The sequence below is a fragment of the Chelonoidis abingdonii genome, chromosome 6 (genome assembly GCF_003597395.2).
Source record: "Chelonoidis abingdonii isolate Lonesome George chromosome 6, CheloAbing_2.0, whole genome shotgun sequence".
Taxonomy (NCBI): Eukaryota; Metazoa; Chordata; order Testudines; family Testudinidae; genus Chelonoidis; species Chelonoidis abingdonii.
This window is the reverse complement of record NC_133774.1, coordinates 113,592,604-113,619,815: the sequence shown is the minus strand read 5'-3', so window position 1 is coordinate 113,619,815 and position 27,212 is coordinate 113,592,604. Positions and strand designations below refer to the sequence as shown.

Genomic DNA, 27,212 nt, shown 5'->3' with positions numbered 1-27,212 from the left:
ATTTCCCTCACATCACACATGGGAACCTTATAGAACAACAAGAATTACTGGAACCAGAGCAATAACACTTATTGATTATACCATGCTTCATGTTTTCCTGGCTATCTTTCTAATCCCTGCTGGCACTGTGCTGTCAGCTCTTTAGTACTATCTCTGTTGTTTAAGTCTTCACAGGACTATTTCACCAAACATTTAAGCGGCCTCTGATAAATCTGGTAAACTCTTCTCCAAAACCGTCAGCAAACACTTCTCTGTTTCCTTACTTGCACCTGACTGCCAGGAGCAGGGATTGTACAACAGGGGATGGATCACCTGATAATAGCCCTGTTCTGTTCATTCCCTCTGAAGAAACTGGCCCTGGTCACTGTCGGAAGGCAGGATACTGGGCTAGATGGAGCATTGGTCTGACCCAGTATGGCCGTTCTTATGTTCTTACCTAGATATTACTTAACTTCATTCTTGCCTATATAATTAGTTCATTCAAAGTATTGTACAAAGTATTGTAATAGCCTTTTAAGCCTCCACTAGTCCATGCAGTGACTGAGGCTCGATATTGCAAGTTGCTTCACTGGGAATTGGTGGCGCAAATGTAACTGAAGGCGTAAGTTGGCCTGCAATAACTTATTACTTGTAATGATTCATGATAAGGACAGTTAAAGTTTGCAGGAATGACTGTGAAATAAAAATACATCATTTTACTTCTAAATTGATAAGTGAGCACCTTTGATCTAGAAAATACTATGAGACAATAAACACATAACCCAAAATGCCATTTTTACATAATCAAATTGCACTTTAATACTGTATAAAACAAAACCCTGATAATGGTTGATAATTTTCTATCAAAAAACCATTTTTGATGGCAAATTGGATTTTTGACTAAATGAACATTTCTATTAAAAGTGTTTACTTTCTACAGAAAATTTCAGCTTTTTGTCAAAAACAAACAAACAAACAAAACCAGGAAGCTCTTGGCTGAAAACTTCCTGTCTGAAACCATTATTTTTTCTTTTTTGGTTTTTCAATGAAAAGGGGGGGGTTGTCATTCTCAAAAATTTCAAAAGGAAAAATTAATCTTTTATGACCCTTTTCTAGGCTGCGTCATGGAGTCAAAAGGAAATGATAGTTTAAAACTGCTGACTTGAGACCATAATGGTGCTGAATTGTTAGATCCATAACAGGGGATTCAATTACAGACTCGCATTCCCATGATTTCTACCTATGATGCTTTCGTTAACCATGTGTGAATATCTATCTTATTCCAATCAGATTCCAGGAGAGTCTAAAATGATTAGATTTTATTCTGTGTTTGTATATCACCTATCTGAATGGTCCAAGACTAGGGCTCAAGGGCACTATGGTAATAATAATAATAATTAATAATTAATAGATGATAAATTCACTGAAAAATTCCATTTTATACCTTTTGGGGATTAACAAGAGTTAATTTTGGGATGTAGGAAACTTGCCATTCTCACTAACTGCAGAATCTTTACTCACTTTATATTCTCATTTGCAGGTACTTCAGGAAGTTCCACAGTTATCATCCCATCTAAGTTGGTCTTCCCAATGAAGACTGGCTTGGTGCGCAGTACATCTGGTGCAGTTTTTGCTGTAACCCTATGCTGAAGACCTCCAGCACTGTTCCCCCTATTCGTCAGAACAAAGGAATATGATGTCTCTGGCTTCAAGTTAGTGATAAGTTTCTGAGTGGCTCGACCATCCACCTCAACCACCATTTTCCCATCATCGTAAAGGATCTAATAGATACAAAAATTGAAGGCCTTTAGTCATTGGGGGGGAAAAAAGTTGTAAAATGTTGGTATTGATACACTGAAAACATAAATGAACCCAGCCATAGATTTAAAATGCTAATCGGCAGCATTTTATGGTAAAAAATGTTATTGATAACGGCATGTCAATCTAATTCTCTTTTTCCAGCGAAAATAATTATTTAAAATAAAGTGTCCTCTATTACAATGTAGATGGTACTAGAGATGTATTTGTTAACACGTTTAAAATTCTTATGATGCTGATACAAATGAGCTGAGCATTTAACATCCTGTTTACATCAAGGCTGTTCTGCAGACTCGTGTTTACTGTAGATCTACCCATCCTTAAAGGTCCCTTGTTTTCTGAACCAGTTTTCATATTCACAAAAGTTCATAACATACTGCTCTTTGCTGACCTTTCCCAGTGGTGAGCAATAAGTGCTTAAATGGTGCAGAAGAAATTATAGGCAAGACTGCACTTACACAAATCTGTTTGACCATATTATAAATAATTGGAATGCAAGAGTTAGAAACCAAACAGGTTTCTTTTTTACAGAACAGGTCAAAGGAGTAAAGAAGATCAGATTCTGTTACATACAATACAGAGCACAAGCTTTAAAAGAAAATTAATATTTTTAATTCCTCTGTTTAGGAAGACCTGTTGCACCGCACTATAAACAAACAAAGAGTTCACAGCATGTGTAATATCTAATACCAGTCAAAGTTTGGAATGCTGCCACTGCACTAATGCTAAGGTAGAAAGTTCACATTGCCAAAGGACAGATTTTAACTGCTTGGGTCAATATTGCTGATTAGCATAAACTTCTCAATATAGCAGAACCAAAAAAAAAATCCACCTGCTCAGTAAACTGCTTAAGCAGCTGAGCTATATCCTCCAATTTTATCCTTGATGTCTTACAAATTAGAAAACAACTTACTTTGAAAGGCATGGCAGAATTGTAATTCTCTGGAATCTCCCAAGACAGTAATACTGACGTCTTCATTACTGCTTTTACATGAAAATTTTTTGCAAACACTGCTGGAAAAGGAAAAATAATGTATTTAAACTACATCTTGAACCTTGTCTCCTATCGCTTGTCCACCACTACCAATAAGCATTAAGGATAAAAAGAACAGAAAAGGAAATCTCTGACTTGCTTAAGACAATCATTTAAATACCTCATTCTTACGAAGTTCATTCATCTAATACCATCTCAGTATATTTTTCCTTACCTGACAATACTGGGCAGATGTTAGCCAGACTTGCTTGACATGGGGTAACTGGATTCGAAGGTATCCAAAACATATTAAGATTTACATACTTTACCTTTTGTGTTGGTCGAACCTATCTACATGAATGGGCGTCAGTTTATTTACAGCTTCAAAAACACTGATATCCAAAGACCGACATTCCTTTAAAGGACAACGCCATAAGCAGACAAATCCTACCTTGATCCACGGGCAGTGTCCTGAACTGGACACTTGGACTATATGGACCGGGCCCTTTGCTTGTGTGGGCACGTACTTTTACATCATATGTAGTATCTGGTTTTAAGCCAGAAAGTGTCATAGTGGTATCAGCAGGAACAATGGGGAGCTCAACTGGGTAGTGTGCAACATTTATATCTCTGTACAGCAGGGTGTATTTGGTGATAATGCCATTTCGCTCTGCTAAGACTGGTGGCTGCCAAGTTAATTGGACCGACGTAGAGGTGGAGCTTTCTGAATGGAGGTTCTGAGGGAATCCATTGGGTACCTCTTCTGGAATAGAAATCTCTTTTACCATCTCCTCCCCATAGCCCACTTTATTTCTAGCTGAAAGCCTGAAGAGATAAGAAGCTCCTTTGTGAATGTCTGTGGCTGTGAAGTGGTCTTCTTTCTCTGAGAACTCCAGCGTTGTAAACATATCCAAGTCTTTGCGGCCAAACTTCAGGCGGTAACCCTGCAGGGGGCCAAAGGTATCGACAGGAGGGTGCCACTGAATAAGAGCCGTGTTCATCTGTGTGTGGCTAATCACAAGCCGAGGTTTTCCTGGAACTGTAGCACAATGTTATTTAATGATGATAAATATAAACGGAAATGTGAATTTAATTCTTGAGGCTTTTTAAATAGGAATACAGCTGTATTTGCTTTTCCCTCACTCTTTGTTCCTCAAATAACTATCTTATAAAAGTTCAGAAATAACTTCTTTCTTCTGCACAATTCAGTCATGCAGTATAATAGACTTGGATAGCTAAGCTAACCATTATTTGTTGTTCCCCCCACCCATTTTTCAAATACAGAGAAAAGTATGAACATTCAGGGACACAGAATGTGTGAACATAAGTGAGGTAAAACTTCCAAACAGCTACTATCCATCTTTGCTTACAAGTACTCGCTTGTGAAAAGGAGTGTTGTCATAAGCATTCATTAATATAATCCAGGGGAAAACATTTCCATTTCTGTAAGTAAAAAAAAATATGGAGAAATTACAGGTTTCTCACTATGCCTAACATATCTACTACCATTATTATTATTTTTGTGGGGGGAGGGGAATACACCTATGATAGAAGGTAAGTCAGCTGTACTTCTTCTTAGCAATGCTAGCATACCACCATTAGGAATCCTATCTACCTACCTTAGGTACTTATATGCCATCTGTCACTATAGTGTATCTGAGTGCCTTGCAATCTTTTTTGTATTTATCCTTTCAATGTCCCTGTGAGATTGGGAAGTACTATTATCCTCAGTTTACAGATGGGGAACTGAGATACAGACAAACCAACTGACTTGTCCAAGATCACACAGGAAGTCTATGGTGAAGAAGGTATTTAATCATGAGCTGCCCAAATCAGAGGCTGGCATCATAGCCACTGGACTATTCTTCCTCCTAGGTACTGCTTATCAGCCCTTCATTCACATGTGTTTGAACTCCATGTAGATTACACTGACCAGCTGTAAAGCTTGCCCCCTTAAGCAGCTTATTGTCTGAAATGTATACCTAAACAGCTCACAATAGGAAAGTCAGCAGATGCACAAGAAAAAGATGAGGATGTCAGTGGGGAGCAGATAAGGAGAAAATGGGGTTGGGAAAAGAACTCAAAAACTGCATTTAAGAGATGTAAACATTATGGAAATGTGTACAATGGATGAAGACAACAATGTTATTGGACAATGACGTGGGACTATTAGCTTGCACTGATGCAAGTCTGACACTCCATGTTATGGACTGGATAAATGTAAAGGATAACTTGTGTTCATTGATCAAATTTTCACAACAAAAAAGACAATCTTTTCTTTAATCTTTTGAACTGTACGTTTTATCTTTTCCCCAGAACTGCAGAAAATCAGTCATAATTAGAACTATTGATAATAATTCCAAAACAACAGAACAAGAACACCATATCTTGGTGAAAATTCTGCAAATGATAAGCTCTTTTTCCATTACTCCCTTCATAAGTCCTGGCCATTGTCTACAATATGATATGAATTCTGGTTTATTTTTGTAGCCATTTACTACAAAGACTTAATTTTTAAAACCTAATTCTTGTCCAAATAGGATCCCAAGCACTTTCTATGTTTTCACCCCACTTTCTGTAGTATAAAATGTATCTCTCTGATGAGTTCTGACCTTTTCCCACTGACGGATACGAGTCAGTATTGGAGCAGAGAAAACACTGTGGATGCTCTCGTAGGCTAAATTTTTCATTGTATTATAACTATTATTGAAGCCAATGGAGCATAAGCAAGAGGAGAAGAGCCCACAAAAACAGAATAATAACTTGTTCAGATTTTTAGATGAGAGGTTGCTGGAAGCTGTCACTAAATTATTTATGCCATAAATTGTTTTTACTCTTGTGGCAGCCCTCACATTTAAGACTGTTTCTTTTAAGTTTGATTAGTGGTTCCTATATAAAAGAGGTAAAAATTACAGCTAGTTCTCGAGCAGAATAGAAAAGCCAGCAATGTTTGCCTAACCACTAAAAAAAGAATTTAAAAAATTAAAAATGTGTCTATGTTGTCTAATGGCAAAAGCAAAAACAGAAAGGAAACTAAAGAACAAGGAGCCTGACAGGAGAGTGACTGTGAATATGGAAAGTGAAATTTGACTGGAAAGTAGTTCCAGTTCTCTTAGGGTGACCAGATGCCCTGATTTTATAGGGACAGGCCTGATATTTGGAGCTTTTTTTAATATGGGCTCCTATTACCCCGATCCCCTGTTCCAATTTTTCACACTTGCTTCTGGGCGCCCTAAGTTCTCTCCTGTACGTCAGTCCCTTGATAAAATAGTAACACTTTTTTGTTGCTGTATTGTAATTCATTTTAAACATTTGGGGGCTAAATTCATCACTGGCATAAACAAGCCCCACTGAAACTATTACTAAATATTTTAGATTGTGAACAACCACAGAAAACTATATCTATCTATCTATCTCTATATATAGTGAGTATAATGACTCTGAGTGTACTTTGTTTATTTGATATATGTAGTTTTGTCTTAGCTATATGGGGCAATATTTTGTAATACACCAATAGAAGTTTCGCATCATGTTCAATACAATGAATGAACTCTTAGTAATATGAGACCTCACTAGAGCAAGCTGTTGTCAAATCTTTCCAGAGAAGTGAAGAAAGATTGACAGCTTTTGTGTGCAAATAATGAGGTTTGCAGTTAGTGAAGTGTGAATTAGTAAAGTTCAACTGCACTGCACTTTTGCAATTCATGATAAACTGTAAAATACATAGCTGTAAAAACAATTTATATGACTATTATAGGTACCAATAAAGCTGAAGACACTTTTTTTTTTTTTTTTTTTTACTACTGGCAAGAGTATTATTTTAATCATGAAGAAATATTTAAATTCTTTGATTTGTGACAGTAACTTGTTTGTATAATGACTTTCTAGAAATATGATTACTGATACTAAAAATGGATATAAAACAGGAAACTGAATAGGGTATGGAAAGTATATTCTGGAATGGAGACCTTGGCCAAATGCCATTACCACACTATCAACTGAGGTTACTGAAGGCTCACACTTGTGAAATAAACTTGACAAGCCTTCCCTACACACGAATATAAACTATGGTTTTTAAATACTAACTAGACGTAGTAAAACAGTTAATTATCACCAACTGGTTCATACCTGCCTTAAAGTAGTTTTTCACATATGGTGAGTTTTCACTGGGAAACATTTAGAGTCCAATTTTCCTCTCAGGAACACTAGTTTTACAGTGATGTAACTCAACTGACTTTAATGGAGATACCTCTTTTAAAACAAGTCTAAATGAGAGTAGCAGTCAGGCCCTTAATTTGTTTTGCAGTATTTTTAGACCATTCCTTTGTAGAAGCTCCCCATTAAATGAAAGCTGTCAGAAGCTGACAGGCCCTAAATTAGAATTATTAGCTTTGCTTTGGTATGTGAGTTTGGGAAAGTACAAGCGCATCATTCCTCCATCTGCCTACTCTATTCTTGTGAAAAGGCAGGGTCTGAAATCTGTCTGTACATTCTGTAATATGCTTATCATTCCCTTTTATAAATGCCTGTATGAGAAGCCTCCTTACTACAGATAATAAACCATAGCCAGGTCTAACATATTGTCTGAATGGGTATTCATTTAGGGAAAAAAATATACAGAGCAGCAAAATGCTGAGTTCCTGTTTGTGCAGAAGATTGTGGGCTGGTAGGTGTGGACATTTACCAGATTGCCATGGCATCGAGTAAAGGGACAATGCCAGTGATGTAAGCCAACACAGGGCTCTGGCTTTGTTCTTGGAAGGTCATGCAGCAGAAGAATTCCATTACAGCCTTTGTGTCGGAGAGTTTATAGATTTTTTTCAAGTGACTGGAGATTTTTTTTTTTTTTTTTTTTTAAAGAGAGGGACACAAAATTTTGGGACAGTCAAGGCTGACAGTGCCCTTCTATGGTCAATATAGAGACCACTAGCTGAAGCTGGAAGTTTTGCTTCTATCCTTCGATATCGTACAATTATAGTTAGAGACTGGAATGAATTTCATTAATCAAAATATCATTGAAATTATTGTGTTTATTAGAGCTGGGAACTGAGTTTTGGAAAAGGTTTTGGGTCAAGTTCTGCTTTACCTACATCAGAACCAAAAGGGGTCCAGAAGAGGACTGCATTTTGTCTGAACTACTACACTTCATTGGTGACATGGAGCCAAATAAAATATATCTGGTGTATATTAGTCAGGAGTAATGAATGGAAGGTACTGGAGAAGCTGGAATGCAACTACGTGATCAATCTAGTCCAGAGATGGGCAAACTACGGCATATTGGCCACATCCGGCCTGCAAGACCCTCCTGCCCGACCCCTGAGCTCCTGCCCCAGGAGGCTAGCCCCTGGCCCCACCCCTGCTGTTCTCCCTCCTCCGCAGCCTCAGCTCACCCCTCTGCCAGCTCAATGCTCTGGACAGTGGGGCTGCGAGCTCCTGGAGCAGCTGTAGATCCCAGCCTGACCCCTTGCTCTGTGCTTCACAGTGTGTGGCTGTAGCGCCGCCAGCCACTGGTGTTCCAGGCAATGCGGTAAGGGGGCACGGAGCATGTGTGTGTGTGGATAGGGGGCGGGGTGGTCAGAGAGCGGGCAACGGGGGTTGAAGGGAGGCAGGACTCCTGGAGGACAGTTAGGAAAGAGTGGGGGTTTGATGTGGTGGTGCGGGCAGGGGTTCTGGCGGCAGTCAGGGGACAGGGAAAAGGAGTGGTTGAATGGGGCGGAGGGGAGCAGTCAGGAGAAAAGGAGCGGGGGGGGGAGATGGGGCAGAGGTCCCAGGGGTAGGCTATCAGGGGGCGAGAAGCGGGGGCAGGGGGGCACAGATAGTCAGTGGGAGCTGGGCCACACCCCCCTCCCCTAACCAGCCTTCCATACAATTTCCAAAACCCGATGCGGCCCTCAGGCCAAAAAGTGTGCCCGCCCCTGATCTAGTCACTACAGTTGAGATTTTCCTAAGTAGTCTAGGAGATATGGCTATATCTGCCACGGAAATTACTGAAGATGTGTTTCTAAACCCACTAGACTGCTTTGAAAAGCTCAGCCTGGGTAGTTATAACATATATACTATTTGACTTCCTACAGTTACATAATCCATAGTTCATTGTTATGATAGTTTATAATAGCGTTAGAGGGCTGTTACGATTTATCATGACAGGTATGGAGTGTTTTTATGGCCATGTTATAAAACCAAGAAAATGAACATTTGTAAGGAAAATAAGACTACTTTTCTCCTTTACTATGGGAACTCCAATTTTAAAGGTCTGGTAGGATTCCTCACGAAGTATTTTCTTTTTCTGTGGGGAGAGGAGGGTACTGTCCATTTGGCAGAACATTTCTTGCTCCTGCTTACTGCAGTCCACTCTGATCCTTTGGCATTTGTCAGGACAATCCTCTGTTTGCCATTTGCTGATTTTCCCCTTGCTTATAAAATATATTGTGGGGTGCAGAAGAGAAATTACCTAGCAGTAGGTTTATAGTTAAAACAGCATTTTTCTGCTACATCATTAATTTAGGAAGGGACTAGGATGGGGACTTGTTCCATTTTTTTGGCTCAAATGAAGAAAGCTCCATCTGCTTACAAACTAAATGCTCCCTCTGTCCTACAAACACCTTCATTTGCACTAGAGACAGCTTCCATACAGCAGGTGTATCAAAACAAGTATTGCAAGTGGAGAAACAGCCAATTCAGAGATGAAGGAGTATCCAAATATTACCTGCACCAGTGGTAGACACTAGTTTGGGCTTGCTACGTGCTCCATCTCCTTTTGTTGTGTAGGCTGTCACAGTGAGGGAGTATGTAGTTTCAGGCTGTAGTCCAGAAATGATCATTTCCTGAGATGAAATAAAACAACAAGAACACGTATTAAAAATTCATTCCTTACTAAGAAAACGAAGAATAATCTAGTCAATTGCTACATACCACATAAAGTATGCTTTTGTGCTACCTGTAATGAAGACACACATTGGAGTGTATCAGAAGAATGTTTTGTGAGTGAGACACTGTAATGCAGTATGTTTCAGTTTTTTCAAGTAATACAGACAGGGCATTTCTAAGTAGCATGCTTCACGTAGTTTTATATGGCTTAGACCAAAGAACGAATGATGTGACCAGTGTAATAATCATCCTGTAACGTATTGCCTGGAGAGTCTTATTGCGATTGTGAAATTAATGCAAGTTGAAAAATAAGTTTGACCTAGTAGTTTACTGGCCATTATTGACATAGGTATGAAATCACTAGCAATAAGTCAGAGATCTCCAGTTTTACCCACACTTCTAAAGCTATTTCAAAATACACTAAGTACAGTTCACCAGAAACACTATTTGCCTTCATATATAGATTTCACAACAACTTGTACTTGTTACAGCACTACTCATCCAGGAATCACTAAGTGCTTTACAAATTGTAAACTACTCAAAATCTCAAAGAGCCACTCAATCAGCATTCTTAGAGCAAACCCCAGAGCTCTCAGGCAAAGTACACCAGCAACAGAGGGGATTAATTCTCAACCAATACAAAGAACAGGGTGTAGTATATGCAAAAACCAAAGGAGACCTTTTCACTCACACATGTACATACACATGGAGGCCACCTGAAATAAAGACTTGTTTTTGCTCTAAAGGCAGCAAGAGAAAGTTTTGTCTTGATAAATCAATCAGGCAGATAAGCATTATTAGTCTGTTGCTGATCCATGGATAAACTGAAGAACAGAGAAGTCTATTTATCCAAAGTCACACAGTTATCATGGCTTCCAGTTCTCAGTCATAACCATTAACCTGCGCTCCTTCTCAATTCTGTGTGGCTGAATGGATTTACACTAATTTCAGCATTGCTAAAGGAATGGCACACTTCAATGTCAATAGCAAATGTGCAATCATGTAATCTTCAAATGCAACAACCATAAAAGTTAACAGCAAAATTATGGGCCCAACTGTCCACAGTAAATGGATTTTTCAAAATATGAGGATAGGAACACTTTACAGATTAAATTAAAATCTGGACCTATACTTTCAGTCACTTGTTAGCAGTACCAAAATTACTAGGTAATAATGAGAAGGGATGGGTGAAATGTTTCCAGTAAAAAAGAACAAATCTGAAAATTCATCCCCAAACTCAATTCTACCCAAATGGCAAAGTCAGGAAGAAAGACATTTCATTTTCAGTCTTTTAAAAGGCAATTATAAATGATGGTGACAATTTAAAACTATAAAAACAAAACAAACAACAGTTTTCTTTTAAATAATGATTCACACACTAGCCTCATTTGGAGTACGTTGCATTCTACTGTATGCAAGGATAAATAAACACATACAGTAGTGTCTTTTAAAAAGGCAATTTGAATGTAATAAACACATTCCTTAGACCATAAATATTGTGGGACGTTTGCCTTCCTTGGTTCCACTGGGAAGTGTACAAAACAGACACATGTTCCAAACAAAAAGAAAGATGAACTTGTACTTCTGCTGCACACTAAACACTGAATACAACAAAACCTGAAGGGTGACTACTAGGCAAATCCAAACTGTTTTGGTTTTCTTTCTGTAATACCTTCTTTTAAAGCATAGCTTCTTTGGTTGCATTGCCAGGCAAAGTTAGTTACAGCCATCAAAACCAACAAAAACACAAAACAATGTTGTATGTTTCAGCACCATGCCAAATTCACAGAACAAAATAAAACAAAAAGTGAGGAAAATTTCAATAATATGTTAGTACATGCATTTGTGCAAATGACAAAAACATTTACAAAACAGAAAGAGGTTAAAAAAAAACAACGCACACTTTTTGTCTGACCGGTCAACAACTACTCACATGTTCAGCAGTATCATCATATTCCCACTGATTCAGAGCAAAGAATGATGGAAAGAAAAACAAAAGAAATGAAGAGAGGTTTGTAGCCTGGTTGAGGCAATTTTGTTGTTCGTAGTAAAAATAATAATAATAATAATAATAATAATAATAAAAAATCTCCAAAAACTGGCGGGGAAAATCAAATAGCCTTTGAAATCAGGTTAATGAAATTAGGCTGGGCATTTTCAATTCAATATTTATTACCAGGGATGGTACAAAAATTGTAACTTTTCTTTCCTTGAAGGATAAAAGAATGACATATTCCCTAGTAATGAATGCTATTATCGCTCAGTAATATTTTATGACTGTCTTAATGAAAGCCACTAATATAGAATGAAAGGCTGCCTGTTTTTCTAATCATATGTTACAAGGCTACATTCATTTTCATTTTAATTTAGCCTGTCCAAATTACATCAGTGCACCTATTTAGATTCATAACTGCAACGTGTATACATACTTGAAATGAAGTAATGAAGCCCTGTTGCCATCATTTGGTTTTTCATTGCATACGCCAAGAGAAAACACATTCAACGAAATAAATGTGAGGGGGTTAGAATGAGCAAATGGGGGAACTAGCAATTAAGAGCCAAACACTAAAGAAACCATCAAATGACCAAGTTTGGCTTTGGCATGAATGGTGTTTTGGTGCCAATATTGCACATACTCTCTCTCTATGTCCACATTCTCCAATTTAAAATGGAGTCAGAACTATGGCTACACAGAGCTTGAAAGCGGATATCTGAGCAAGACAAAGGGAGAATTGAAGCTCAGAGGGTTATTGTTTTCTTTCTCATTGTGATGCATAGCTATAAAGAATTAAACATCCTGCAAAATAAATAACCCTCAAAAGACATGTGGGGAGATAATGTTTGTGTTTTTGTGTATTTACATATGTGTGAGTAGGATGGACAATATAATCAACAGTCCCTGTCTATGCTGTATTCTGATAATTCAGAGGTCAAAAGAAGATCCTAGCATTTAAATGAATTGTAAATCTCAGTATTCATCTCTCTTTGAAATGTACCATGAATTGTGGAAGAACAAGCAAAACAAGCAAATGGCCTGATGTTAATTCATATAGCTAAGTACTGGTGATGGACTTCCTTCAAAGTCATCCTAATTACCTTTTGTTCCTCAAGGAAATCCCAACTTGTCAAAGAGGACATGAAATTCTATAAAAGATCCTTGGGCCCTGATTCTATCATCTCGGATCTGCTTAGACTTCAGCGGGGAAGTCTGAGTCACAAGACTGAGTTCCCAGTTATGAGATTCGGACATTGGACTATGACCTATGAATTGAATTCTAAAGAAACTCTTTGCAACTACAAAGCTCACCATCTCTGCTATGAATCTGAACCTCAATGAACTGAACTCATGTCTGTATGTATAATAATCTTTTAACCATACACTCTCTTTTTTGTTTTTTAATGAATTTTAGTTTAGTTAATAAGAATTAGCTGTGGCGTGTATGTGGGTAAGATCTGAAACATTCATTAACTTGGGGGGTAATGTGTCCGATCCTTTGGGATTGGTAGAACCTTTTCTTTTATATGATGAAATAAGATTTACAGATATGTTTATCATATCTGACGTGGGTATCTGGATGGAGGCCTGAGGCTGGATCACTTTAAGGGAACTGTGTTGTTTGGATTTCCGAGTAACCAGTAAGGTAATAAAGAAACTGTTTTATGCTGGCTTGGTGAATCTAAGTATTGGAATATCCCACCAGCTTTTGGGGGTTTGGCCATCTCATTCTTTGCAATTCACCCTAATTGAGTGACCACAGCTGGCTCCCCACTAGGACCCTGGCCACACTCAGAATTGCAAATTTGTAGTAAACCACAGGCATTTATGGTTCACTCTGTTTAAACTAAGAGAGCACAATGTTTTGCCAAATAAATAAATACATAAATATGTAAAACAAGAAAATGGACCTCTTGAGAGCTGGCACAATACTATTTAAATAGGCATGTCAACAAAATTGAAGGGACAAGAGATCAGTGCCCCCACAAATGAATATAGAGAGTTGCAACTTACCTATTAATTCTGGGGGTGGGGGGGAAGGGCTGCCATCATTTACTAACATCAAACACAGAACTGGTTAAGATTTAACTGTTTACTTTCAATTAAGGTGATACTATCTGATGACTTTTAGGGTGACCAGACAGCAAATGTGAAAAATCGGGATGGGGGTAGGGGGTAATGGGAGCCTATATATGAAAAATACCCCCAAATCAGGACTGTCCCCCTAAAATCAGGACATCTGGTCAACCTAGATGAATTCCTATTATTCACATACAAAATGAGCCCAGGCTGTGAGAGGTGTGCAAACATTTATAGCTTTCCCTTAGGCGTATACATCAGAGGCATAATTCAGGTAATCTCCAAGTCCACAAAGCGTAAGCATAGCTCTACCATTAGAATTCTAATATTAGAAGTTCTTTTGATCTTGATGTGATCAAATACATCCCCCAGAACAGAGATTTCTCTATCATATGCCATAATTTGTAAAACAGATCGAACCACTTTCTCAGCATTTGCATTTTGCAGCCGAAGCAACCTTAAATTTTTAAGACAGACTTCAAATTTTACTTGATCATTATTGATTTGAATGATGTATTGTGTTATTTAAATACATGAGTGAGTTCTAAAACTATGACACAATATTCAGGCCTCATTTGATAAGAGTGATGAGATGGGTATATGCTAATGCTTTAAAGGCAGTACTAAATGCGCCAAAGCAGAGTTCTAATCTGCCTACTTCTGGTTCTGATGCTAAAACATTGAACAGATTATTCCATCCAGGAATAAGAGTTATCTGTGTGAAATATCTGGTGGCTGGATCAGACAGCACATATGCTAAAAGGCACTGACTATGATCTGCCCAGATGCCCTTTGGCACTCTTCCAGAGGACATGTAGATCATGAAGTGTGTAGGTTTAGGGGAGCCTGCAGATAGTTACAAAGAACTGCACTAAACTTAGCTGTTTTTCCCCCTCATGTATGCATACACAGGCTGTCTGAATTTGGTACAAGAAACTGTAAACATAACCATTCTGGAGAACCTACTAAAATGGAAATAAAACATGTCAGCTTGTGGGCCAAAGTGGAGGGGGAAAAAGACAGGTAGTTATTTATACGTATTTTGTAAATGCAGCATTTTTACTGCAGCCTATAAACAGAATAGAAAATAATCTAGTCACCTGTGCATCAGCCAGCATGATATCCTTCAGCATGGGTTGACCCTTTGGCTCTCCATTTTCCATCCTCACGTAATGAACCTGGTATCCTCGGATCTGACCATGCTGCTTATTGGGTACAGGCGAGCGCCATGACACTTTAACAGAGGTAGAGTTGACAGCCTCTACCTCGACTTTGCGAGGAGGACCACTAGGAACTGGAACAACATCATTGGATAAAACAGAATTACAGGCACCTGTCCCACCCATTTAGAGTCTTTTTCTTTCTCTCTCTCTTTAAGGGCTGACCCACTACGTTTTCTTTGAAGAATACAAATTGTTCAACAAATGAAAATGCTCAACCAATCTGCTCTACCTTTCACTGAAAAGATCAAAAAACATGACTGATGCAAAAAATGGAAGAAAAAAGAGTATTAGAGAAATAGAAAAACATGTAAAAATGTACAATAGCCAAGGAAGATGCTTTGAGATTCAAAGCATTAAAGTACAAAGAGATATTTTGTAATTGAAATAATAATAATAAAAAAACCAAAAGATTTAAAAAAAAAGTTCCCTTTTGTTTTGGTTGGGTTTGGGTTTTTTGCAGTGGAACAAAAAGGTGGTTGATAATTGGGACATCTTCTGTTATATTCAGATATGGAAGACATTTGACAACCTAGATATTTAAAATAAAAATATGTAGAGCATCAGTTTTCCAAAGATTTTTTTTAAATGCACCAAAGAACAAGAAGGCCATTCTTAAAAATCAAAAGACATAAGTTCATCAGACAGAAGAGTTAAAAAAAAAAAAACAAGAAGAAAAATGCAGAAAGTTCCCCACCGTGAGATCTGTGATTTTTTTTAATAGATGAGGAGGGGGAGAAAGAGCAATCTAGGTAGGTTCGAAGGAGTAGCAGTTTCAATTTGCTCAAAAAAAAACAACTTTGCGTTTAAAGAAAAATTCAAAACTGACGTAGCAAAGGCAGACCTTTGATTAAAATCACATGGTGATAGTAACAATGATTTGGGGAAAAAGAGGAGCAGGGACAAAAAAGGAATACTCTTAGCTTATACAAAGACAGCAGATCGAGAGAGAGTCATAGAGGTGCAAACGGATGTAGTGGAGGCAACATACCATCTTCATCTGTCCGAATCAATACTGCTAAGCTCTCTGGGCCAGGTCCGACATCAGTGTGGGCAGTCACAGAGATCCGGTATTCAGTCCATTTTTCCAACTGTTCCAAAAGGTACTGAGTAGTGTCCGAAGCAATTCCCAAAATTTCATGGGGCTTGTCATCTTCCCCATCAATCCCAATGTACTTGATTGAATATTCTGTGATAATGCCATTCTGTTTTTCCACCGGTGGAGGTTGCCAACTTACCAAAATGCTAGTGGAGCTGGGGCTGGTGCAACTAATGTCTTGAGGAGGAGCTGATGGCTCTAATTTCAGTAGTGGGTTAGAGGAGGATTTGAGTGAAAGGACAGGAGTGGTTGAAAAAAAAAGAAAAAAACATGAACAAAAGAAAAAATGAAAATAAATAAAAAGGGCAACCAAACAAAAAAACCCAAACCCCATAGAAACTTAAAAAGCAAAACGTCAGACAATCATATGCACCTTGGCTTATTAAAGTGAAGAAATTAAAAATGAATAAACCAACTAAATGGTGAAAAAGGATGTGGGGGAAATACATGAAAATGAAGCCTCAAAATAATATTACCTACCTGCAATTAAAATTCTTCTTCAAATAAAAACAAAACATGATGCTTTTATATGTCTATTCATCTATCCTTGTAATGTCTGCACTTAGTGCAAGTTAGGATATTCTAAATGATTATTTTATGTATTTCTTGCCAAATTTTAACTTATACTGTACAGTCAGTCTTACATTCATTGAATAGTCTTTTTTCTTTTACTATATTCCAGATAACTTGCAATAATTGCTAGAAATTGCTTGAGAAATTCCCTTTGAAACTTCCCTTCTGTCCCCGGCTCCCCCGCCCCGAAAAAAGATTATATTTTCATTTTTCTTTTTATAACTGAGTCTGCCTGGAACAAGTAAACTACAAATAATGTTTAAATGGAAAGCATTTATTTAAACATTTATTGTAGCCAACATAGTGTAAAAGCATGCAAAGTCAACAGAAGATGAAGAAAATCTTAGTCAAAGGTTTACCTACCAGGACAAAAAAGTGACAGGCTTGTTGATTCTGACTGTACCTTGTACTTACCCTAGATCAGCTCTCAGTTATATTTTTTAACTCCTCTTGGAGACACCTTTGCTAGTGAAGAATTAAATCCTACCAGCAATTTTTTGGGTAATTTCAATAAACTACCACCTCCGCGCATTTTGACTGCAAAATAGCTATTAAATCTTACTAAAAGACTTCCCTAGCAAAACAAAGCAAAAAGATACAAAGCTCTGAATTTATACTGTATCTTACTTCACATGAGCATCCATCATTTAGATCAAATATAACTTGTATTAAGAAGAAAGCTAAAGTGCTTGCCCATTGTGTGTGATCTAGTCTCTCTCTCATATCCTTAAAGGAAAACCAAATGGATTTTTGGTACTACTTGGAACATCAAAGATAATTAAAGCAGCTGAAGAGTTATAGGCCCCTGCTGTGACCTACTACAGTTACACATGTATCTTTTGGTTCCTCACAGATCTTCTATGTGGATCAATGGATGTTCTTCTGTGTGGTATTTTACCCTTCTCAGGGGAAAATAAGTGAGAATGTACCAGCATCTGGAGGAGCTGAAGGGGTAGATTAGCTTTTTTCTTTACAAAAAAGTAAATGATCAAGGCAGAAATAAAGTACACAGGATATACTAGTCATTACGCTACAGAGCATGAATCTGTCTAGGAAGTATAAAAGGAAGTGAAAAGACTCCTTCAGGATATCATATTGACAGACAGATATCCCTGTAGCAGCTTTCTCTGAAGCCATGACTGAAGGTTATAAAAAACTCTGGAGAATATTTTGACTGTATCCATGAGAGATTTCTGTTTTTTTAAGTATCACGGGGGTAGCCATTTTAGTCTTTATCCACAAAAACGAGGAGTCTGGTGGCACCTTAAAGAATAACAGATTTATCTGGGCATAATCTTTCGTGGCTAAAAAAAACACTTCTTCAGATGCATGCAGAAGCATACACTTCTTCCATGCATCCGAAAAAATGTTTTTTTTTCACCCACAGAAGCTTATGCCCAAATAAATCTGTTAGTCTTTAAGGTGCCACTAGACTCCTAATTTTTTAAAATCATTATATTAAAATAAATGCAAACCATTCTATCTTGTGTAATTGTTTTTTTAAAATGCAATTTCTCCTTTACTTTGCAAAGTGATTTTTACACCATGTGCAATCTATTAAACAAATCTATTAGGTCTTATCATATACCATGGCGTAAATTGGAAGTTTGCCATTGATTTCAATGGAATCTCTTGCAAAAGTCTGGCTACCGAGTACTTTCTTTTCATATATAACCTTTGCACTTTTTCATGTATTGTCTCAATATGTAAAATAAAAAGAAAGCAACACACAGTGTAATGTCATCTTACTGGCCCTGTCCCATTTACTTCTTTCTTACATAACCAGGAAATGGAAATCAATGGCAATTTTGACTGTGCACAGAGTGCAGGACTGGGCATGAAATATTTAACTTGTAGCCACACTTAAATCAATTCCCACCCACCTTTTATGATGCTCACGCTCTCACGTGTAACTGAAATGGTCTCCATGAAAGGAAATAATTTTCTTCTATATCAAAATACTTATTTTGCATAATTAAAATGACAGTGCCCCTTGACATTATACTTGATTCTTAGATAAGGGCTGCACAAATGACAGCATAATTGGGCCCTTTGTGTTTATTTAAAATGCCACAGACATGCCTCAGGAAGTTCACATTACTCATAAAACTCAAACTCTAAAGCAACCGTTCTTCAGGTACCTTAATTGTTACTAATATCTCATCAAACACTAGCAAAGCATGACAGTATAAATACAATAACTCGAGCTGACCGATGCAAACCAGAATTTCGATGAGGCTTTGCAGTATTCATTTAAATAACCTAACTTCACTAAAAGTAGTGAACCAATCAGCCTATAGAAAATTTGAACACATGATGGAATAAAGTTTGAAAATGGAGCAGTAAAGCTAAAGGATTACACAAAGTAAACTTTAGCTGACTATATCAACTCTTTGGGATGCAATTCTCCATTACCTGAAGTGCCCTTTAGTTAAGCTTCAATTTACGTGTTTTTAAATTCCTATATAAATTCCCATCAGATTATTTCAGATAAGCTCTATAAATTACTCACATCATTTACATGAACAGCCAATAGAATGTGCTTTTCTTGTGTGTATCAAAATGACCTATAATACTAAGGTGCCCACCTTCCAAAGATTGGTAACAAAAAAACCATTAGGCAAAACTTAGAAAGAATAACCATAGTTATCAGCATGCCTGTTAGTGCATACAGTCCTGGAACCTTCAAATGTACAAGTGCTGCAGGAAGAGCATATCTGGATAAAAGGAAATAAATTTTATGAAATTTACACTGCGGAGCAGGAAATGACTAGGCAGGAACTTTAAGGCGCCAGACTATATAGGAGGCATGCCCTGCACAGAAGATCATTAGTATGCTAATGGTGCACCTAGAAGCTATACTGATATCATCATAGTGCTGTCTCTTCAGACATTCTGAAGATATTCTGCTTCTTCTCCTAAGGATATGCAAAAGCCAATAATAATTCAAAAACAAGTCTTCTAAGCCTATCTGTTATAAATATATATCTTAAGTACTGTCCTGCTGTCGTGTTATTGAGACTCTTGCTCTCTTACTGGCTTATCTGGCTGTGTCTGCTCAGCAGATATAAGTAGCAGAATAAAGCAAGCAAGGAGAGACACCTACTTGACTGCATGGTTCTTGCTGAGATTTCTGCAGTTGAAGCACCCAGGCCTTGTGGAGAGCGGGCAGCCAGACGGAAGTAGTACAAGCTGTTTGGCTTCAGGCTTTGCAGGCGGTAAGATGTAGTCGGCTCAATAGAAACACGTTGCTAAAGATAAGCAATAAGAGAACTGGACGTATTGATAAATCTCCAAAGATATCTATTCAGAATGTTGTCTAAGGAGAAAAGCCCTCCTGAGACACTGATAACAATGTCATCAATGGGATTAATTTGCTTAAAACTTCTTTAAAAAATGTGAACATAGCATTTTAAACAAAGTAATCTTAACCAAACAATGAAAGGAAAGTAACTCCATTACCTACAATAAATAAATAATGAAGAATGAATTTTTAAAATAAGCAGTTCAACGTATCAAGCTGCTAGGGAGAAATTTTGTTTGACAGTTTAAAAGGGATTAAATAATTATGTTCAAAATTTAAAAGAATATTTGGACACTGACAGATGACTAGAGCCTCATCTCTTTATCTACATGTACTTATCACTCCAATGAAACTGGACTTTTATGGGATGGGTGATCTTGGAGTTAAGGCTAGCCTATTGTTAGATTTGCATTCAAAATCTTAAGCAGCAAATTCTTCTAAAGGTATAAATATTATCAAGGACCTATGATCAGGACATAGTAGAAGTTTAGGTAGGGGCATATATTTCATATGGAATTAAAAGATAGATCTGGGAACTCTCCTCTTAGCAGTCTTTTTTAGCTGCTAAGCATGTGCTTACATGTCTTCAGTACACATGAAGAACTTCTATAAACCTAAACTCAGTGATGTAGCAGTAACCAGCTTTTGCTGTATTCCCAAAACAGCAACAAGATAGTGACGTAGGAGGACACTGACATATCTAGCACTCTCCCGCTGTCTCCTGAGACCACTACTCTAGTTCTTTGCATTGGAAATCAGCTTTATAAAATTGAACATAAAAAATAAGAAGAGACTTGTTTTTTAAAAAAAAGATTGATTTAATGCAGCCAAAGAAACATTTAAAATACTAATTGTTTATAAAGAGCAAACAACATCTAAAAAAGGTATCTTATGCTTAGAAAAATGTATTTTCTTCCTGAAGCACACTGAAAAATACCAATTACCATGTTCTAAAAGATTCTCATTTATTGACTAACAGAAACAACTATTCATTATGGGTGAAATCCTGGCCCCACTGACTGCAGTGGGGCTGGGATTTCTTCCTATGGGTCATTCCTAAAACCTGGGCAAAGTCTGTGAACTCCATGCCCTGGAGGCAGTAAAGGGTTGGACAGCCTGAACTAGCCTTATCCCTTTGGAACTGGGAGCAACCTCCATGCCTGCCTTTCCATGAACACCCGTAAAACTTCCTTTGGCCAGTAGCCACAGAGCCTTGCTGGTAAAAGTAATCAGAATCTGCCATCAAGCTGGTTGCTCTGTTGAAAAAACCATATAATGTCAACATTCTCATATACTAGGAAAGCAACTAAGGTTGTACTTCTCAATCATTGCAGCCTTTCATGTCTTATTCCACTAAAGAAATACAAAAGGTGAGTAAATTTTCATTTACCTCTTCACCCTGGTCCCCATCTTTGTAAACCAGTTCATAGCTGGAAATGGTGTCAGAGCGGGGAGGGGTCCAAGAAAGTAATATGCTTGTTTCAGATTCAGGTTCTGCTTTGAAGTTCAGCGGTTGCCCTGGGACTAAAGTGGAAAGTTATACAGTGTTACCACCTATTTATTTCCCTTGTTCAATACTTATTATTAAATATTTTCAATTATCATTGTAGTACTTGGCACAATACTATCTTTTGTTTTAATTTCTGAACTTAAACAGATAATTGATGCAGCTGTACTAAGAAATAGGTACAAAGCAAAAAGAAGTATGCTGTAGTATAATGATATTACCAACTTACATTTTATCCTAAATTATTTCAAAGTTCCTCAGAAACTATACACAAAGAAACGATATACAAACCACAGAAATGTTGTCATCCTACAAGTGGACTATTGACACCTGTTTAACAGTTTACAGCAGAGACCCTCAACCTTGCCGGATTACTGTACCCCTTTTAGGAGTCTAATTTGTCTTGCTTACTCCCAAATTTCACCTCACTTCAAAACTACTTGCTTACAAAATCATACATAAAAATACAAAAGTATCACCGCACACTATTACTGACTTTCTCATTTTTCCCACAGAACTATAAAATAAATCAATTGGAATATAAATATTATATTTACATTTCAGTGTATAGTATATAGAAGAGAATAAACAAGTCATTGTCTGCAAGACATTTTAGTTTGTACTGACTTCACTAGTGCTTTTTATGTAGCCTGTTGTAAAACTAGGCAAATATCTAAATGAGTTGATGTGCCCCTGGAAGACCGCTGCATAACCCCAGGGGTATGTGTGCCCAGTTGAGAACCACAGGCTTAAAGTAATACTACAGGAAAAATTTAGGACTGGAACTAAAGACTATCATAACAACTGAAACTGCTTATGTGAACTGTGGCAAAAAAAATTACGTATGAAATAAAGTACCGGTAAGTTATATATAAGGTGAGGAAAACATCTTCCAAAAACAGCTAAAACCATGACAGATAATTCCAAATGCAAAACAAGTTTGCTAAACTAGCAAGCAGTTAAGTTATTAAGCGTATCCTTGTCTTTAAGAAGGAACTTGCACACTGTTGCTATATTGTTACTCTTCAAAAATAGCATCCTGAGGTGCCATGTTTCTTTTCTTGCCGACTAACATCTTTATCAATTTATCTCAGTTTTCTAATAATTAAATAATTTTTCTAACTGCCAGCCCTCAAAATGCAACTTTGAATCTGATAGATGAGGGGCGTGGGGAGGGGGAAGAGGCATTATATCTGGCTCATGTGTCATTTGTCATAAGGTTTATTCAAGCCAAAATCTACCCTCAGTTACACATGGGCATCTCCACTGAAGACTATGTAAAGTGTAAATGAGGGCAGAATTTGTCTTTCCAGTTAGAACGTAGGCAATAACTTTGGCACCCAAGTTTGAAAATGTTTGGTTATGATTTCTATTGAGAATGCATGAATCACAATAGAATCCAAGCTCACTCTTCCATTGTTGTGCTGGCTTTGCAGGAATAAAAAGCAGTACACACTTCTTTGGTCAGAAAAAAAATTAGCTATTATTCTCAATACACACAAAGAGCAGCTGTGGTAAGGTCATAATAACAACACAGATAATAATTTTTGCATAATCATTTTGCATAAGAGTAAACGCTCATTCTCAATTAAAGTACTTTTCTTTTGTACAGCCACAGAAAAGGAGTAACTAGCCCATCAGGGAGTAAAAATAAAATGTACTTGTTTGTAATACTTAGGCTCTGCAGATTTTTAGGTGCCACAAGGAACATTGGAGCTATGGAGTTCAGAAAGCCATTTGGACTTATGATAACCTGTTGGATATAATAGCTAGGATTTGACTTCTAAGTTTTAAATAAGTAGATTGACAGCTAATGGGAGATGTAAATTTGCCTGTATAGACTTTTAATAGCTTGTAATAGCCTAGCATTAGTCCTCTCTGAAATAAACAGGACAAAATAGAAAGACAAGATGGGATAGGAGAAAAAAATCTTCTCTCCCACATCTGAAGTAATGTGTCAGAGTGAATCGTAATCCAGTGTAACTATATATCTTCAGAGAAAAAGAATAAAAGTAGAGAAATTAACTTTGTCTTGAAAAGATACCTGGTGTAATAAATGACCACTTGGTGGATATTACAACGCTCAAGGATGTCTTTGAAAAATACTGATAGAAGTACAAAGGGAAATCACAGCAAATAATGACAAATCATTGTAAGTACATAAGGAGCAACAGAACCATTTGAATGGGAAATACAAATTTGTAGCAAAGTGCTGGAAGAACTGGACTACTTCTGACTTGGAAACAGGTTCTGTAATATCACTAGGTCTAACCTGCATTACTATCATGATGCTGAGTCCAAGTCATATTGTAGTATAAATGTATGCACAGAGCTCCATGTGGCTGCCTTACAACTCTCTTGGATAGGAACCAACTGGAAGCTGGTGATAGTTGCAATTTGCCTCCTACTAAATCTGGCTTAAAGTGACTTTGGAGTTGTAGTGTTGGCCTGCCAAAGCATAATAATGAGCCATGGAGTTCAGAAAGCCATTGGACATGGCTTTGTCCCATGTGTAACTGTATCAAATGAAGGAAAAACACAGGTGGACACTCATCGGGACTTTGCCTGCTCTACAAAACAAAAATGTCTGACACAGGACTATCGGACTTATGGAAAAGTGCTTCACTTGGATGAGCATGGATATTGGGAAGAATACTGGCAGAGTAACTGAGCAATTATAGTGTAATTCCAATGCCTCATTTGCTGGAATCTAGGGAGAGTCAGTAACATCACCTTGTCCTTGTGGGACTTTATGTAAAATAGATTGGAGTCCCTAAAGCCTTATGATAAATAATAATAAAATAATAATAATAATTAGAGATATACCTATCTCCTAGAACTGGACGGGACCTTGAAAGGTCATCAAGTCCAGCCCCCTGCCTTCACTAGCAGGACCAAGTACTGATTTTTGCTCAAACCACTGAGCTATCCCTCCCCTCTCTCACTTACCATGGGAGCTGCAGTTGCTGCCACAAAAAAATAAAATTAACCAAGTTAGAAATTCCACCTCACAGTTATGGTGCGGTTCAAAAGGAGATCTCATCAGTTTTTTGAGACCAGCATAGCTATCTCATGATATTAGGGTTGTCTAATGGAAGATTTTAGAAGAAATAAGCCATTCCAAAATCTGAAACAAAATGTGGGGGGAGGGATAGCTCAGTGGTTTGAGCATTGGCCTGCTAACCCTAGGGTTGGAGTTCAATCCTTGAGGGGGTCAATTAGGGATCTGGGGCAAAAATCAGTACTTGGTCCTGCTAGTGAAGACAGGGGGCTTGACTCAATGACCTTTCAGGGTCCCTTCCAGTTCTAGGAGATAGGTATATCCCCATATATATTAATTTTGAACCACGCAGATTAACTTCCCTTCTCCAAAAGCATGAAAGGCCAAAACAACTCTGTAAGAGATGCTGTCTATAATCTAACTGACAGCTGCAGAAAGTAATCAAGTAGTTTTTGCACAGGACAAATCAAGTAATCCACTCGGGTCCTGAATTTTCCCCACTTCAATCTGCACAATTTCCTTGTAGTCTCCTATGAAGCTAGGAAAACTAAATACTGTAGAACAAGGAAGCCATGCCAACTAGTAAAACACTCCTAGGATGGGATGGAGAAAGGTGATTATATGTTGTGAGACACTCATCTCCAACATCACTCTCCTCAAGGATTTCTCCTTAAAGTCCTTGTTTACCATCTTAAAGCTGGGATTCACTTAAAATGTAATGGGACGCCATTCAGGCAGTGAACCTTAACTCCACCAGTTTGTGGCAGATATTTTCAATTTGTACTCAGGCAATGTCTGGAATTGTTTTGGAGCGGGGGAAGGGAGCAGGAAGGATTGGCTTCTATATAACTACACAACAAAACAGAGGGAGCTACAACAAACAAAATACTAAACCAAAACCAGCACAATACTGCAGCAGGAATGAATCAAAGCCTCAAGATGTTGCATAAGCACTACCCAAGTTGAGTATAAATTAAAAGAATACAAACTAACTTTTTCACCCATTTCAGGAATTTCACTGTAACACATACGTGGCACTTCTTTAGCCTAAAAAAACGGTGCTCAGCAGTAGCAATGCAAACAGGAACCAAGCTGCATAAGCAAATATCTGAGCTTCTGATCTACGCCACAGATGAAAAAGCAACTAAAGAGAGAGGCAGTTACAGGCTGTGGCAACTGTGCAGGTTGCCTTGCGCTTGCTGCAGCAGTGTGTTCTACAACATAGAACAAAATCCAAATCCAACTAGACCAAATCCAACTTGTCACATTGCATGATCATTGCACAGGGTGGGAATTTTTTACAGCACAGGTATTTTTGGAGAACAAAACATTTAAATAGCATCTTTTATCCAATGATTTCAAAGTGCCCTACAAATATTAATTAAGATTCTTAACGTCACTGTGAAGTATGTATATACTTATTCTTATTTTATATAGAGGAAATAGACACAGAGATGTTAGGCAACTTACACAAGATTAAACAGTGCATCACTGACAAAGTAGTTTATAGAATCAAAAATTAACTGATTTCCAGGTCCATCCTCTAACCTCTATATCGGGGTGGGCAAACTTTTTGGCCCGAGGGCCACATCTGGGAATAGAAATTGTATGACGGGCCATGAATGCTCACAAAATAAGGGTTAGGGTGCGGGAGGGGGTGAGGCCTCTGGTTGGGGGTGCGGACTCTGGGGTGGGGCCAAAAAATGAGGAGTTCAGGATACGAGAGGGGGCTCCGGGCTGGGGCAGGGGAATAGGATGCAGGGTCAGGGGATGAGGGCTCTGGCTGTAGGTGGGGTGGGAGTGAGGCAGGGGATGAGGGATTTGGGGTGCAGGAGAGTGCTTTGGGCTGAGATTGAGAGGTTCAGAGGGTAGGAGCGGGATCAGGGCTGGGGCAGGGGGTCGGGGTGCAGGGAGAGGCTCCGGGGTGCAGGCTCCGAGCGGCATTTACCTCAAGCAGCTCCTAGAAGCAGCAGCATGTTCCTTCTCCAGCTCCTACATGGAGGTGCGGCCAGGTGGCTCTGAACGCTGCACCATCCTCAGGCACTGCCCCTGCAGCACCCATTGGCTGCGGTTCCCGGCCAATGGGAGCTGTGGGGGCAGCTCTTGGCGCAGGGGCAGTGTGCAGAGCAGAGCCCCCTGGCTGCTCCTATGTGTAGGAGCCAGAAGGGGACCATGCTGCTGCTTCTCTGAGCCATGTGAAACAGCCCCGGACCCTGCTCCCTGGCTGGAGCGCTGGAGAGGGGTAATCCCCAGAACCACCTCCCCCGCGCGAGCTCGAGGGCCATAGTTTGCCCACCCCGCTCTAAATTATGGTTCCTATCATGGTCCTTTGTACATGTCCAGAAGCAAACATAGAAAGCAGTGTAATTCTTAAAGAAGTAGCTTAGGAGTCAGAAGGTCTGGAAATGGGCATGGAGGAGTTAACAGGAGAAGTTACAAGCTGAGTGGAGTTGGAAAGGGCCAAGATTTTGTGTTTGCTGAGAACCTCATAAAGTTGTTCCCAATAAGCCTTTACGGTTTAGGAATAAATACCCCATTTTTTCTTCTTTTTTTTGTCACTTGATATTCATTTTTGTTAAAATACCACATTCTCTCTGCACAGTACACAAGGTAATTAAAAGTAAACTGAGATAGTTTATTAATTCTGTGTCTGTGTCTACTCTCTCAACACAGAAGTAACATGTAAATAAGCCTGGAGGCTTCTGACTCCTTAGAATTCTACAGTTTTAAACCTAGAGTGATAATATTGAAGAATAATTAATTAAAAAGTGTAAATGTGCAGTACATTTTGTCAAA

General features: G+C 38.2%; 1 protein-coding gene across 36 annotated transcripts in view; it reads right to left on the bottom strand.

The window, feature by feature from the left end:
- PTPRD (protein tyrosine phosphatase receptor type D) overlaps positions 1-27,212 on the bottom strand; it is a 1,348,190-nt gene that overhangs the window by 140,335 nt on the left and 1,180,643 nt on the right. For 8 of the 36 annotated variants that reach the window (XM_075067326.1, XM_075067339.1, XM_075067332.1 and 5 more), the window contains 9 exons: positions 21,299-21,432; positions 19,711-19,855; positions 15,924-16,229; positions 14,813-15,006; positions 11,571-11,597; positions 9,477-9,594; positions 3,222-3,809; positions 2,711-2,811; positions 1,501-1,760 (listed from right to left, as the gene is read on the bottom strand). In XM_075067326.1, coding sequence (XP_074923427.1) covers positions 1,501-1,760; positions 2,711-2,811; positions 3,222-3,809; positions 9,477-9,594; positions 11,571-11,597; positions 14,813-15,006; positions 15,924-16,229; positions 19,711-19,855; positions 21,299-21,432 — 1,873 coding nt within the window. The remainder of the gene's footprint in view (positions 1-1,500; positions 1,761-2,710; positions 2,812-3,221; positions 3,810-9,476; positions 9,595-11,570; positions 11,598-14,812; positions 15,007-15,923; positions 16,230-19,710; positions 19,856-21,298; positions 21,433-27,212) is intronic. The other 28 variants (XM_075067329.1, XM_075067340.1, XM_075067331.1 and 25 more) reach the window with 8 other exon arrangements.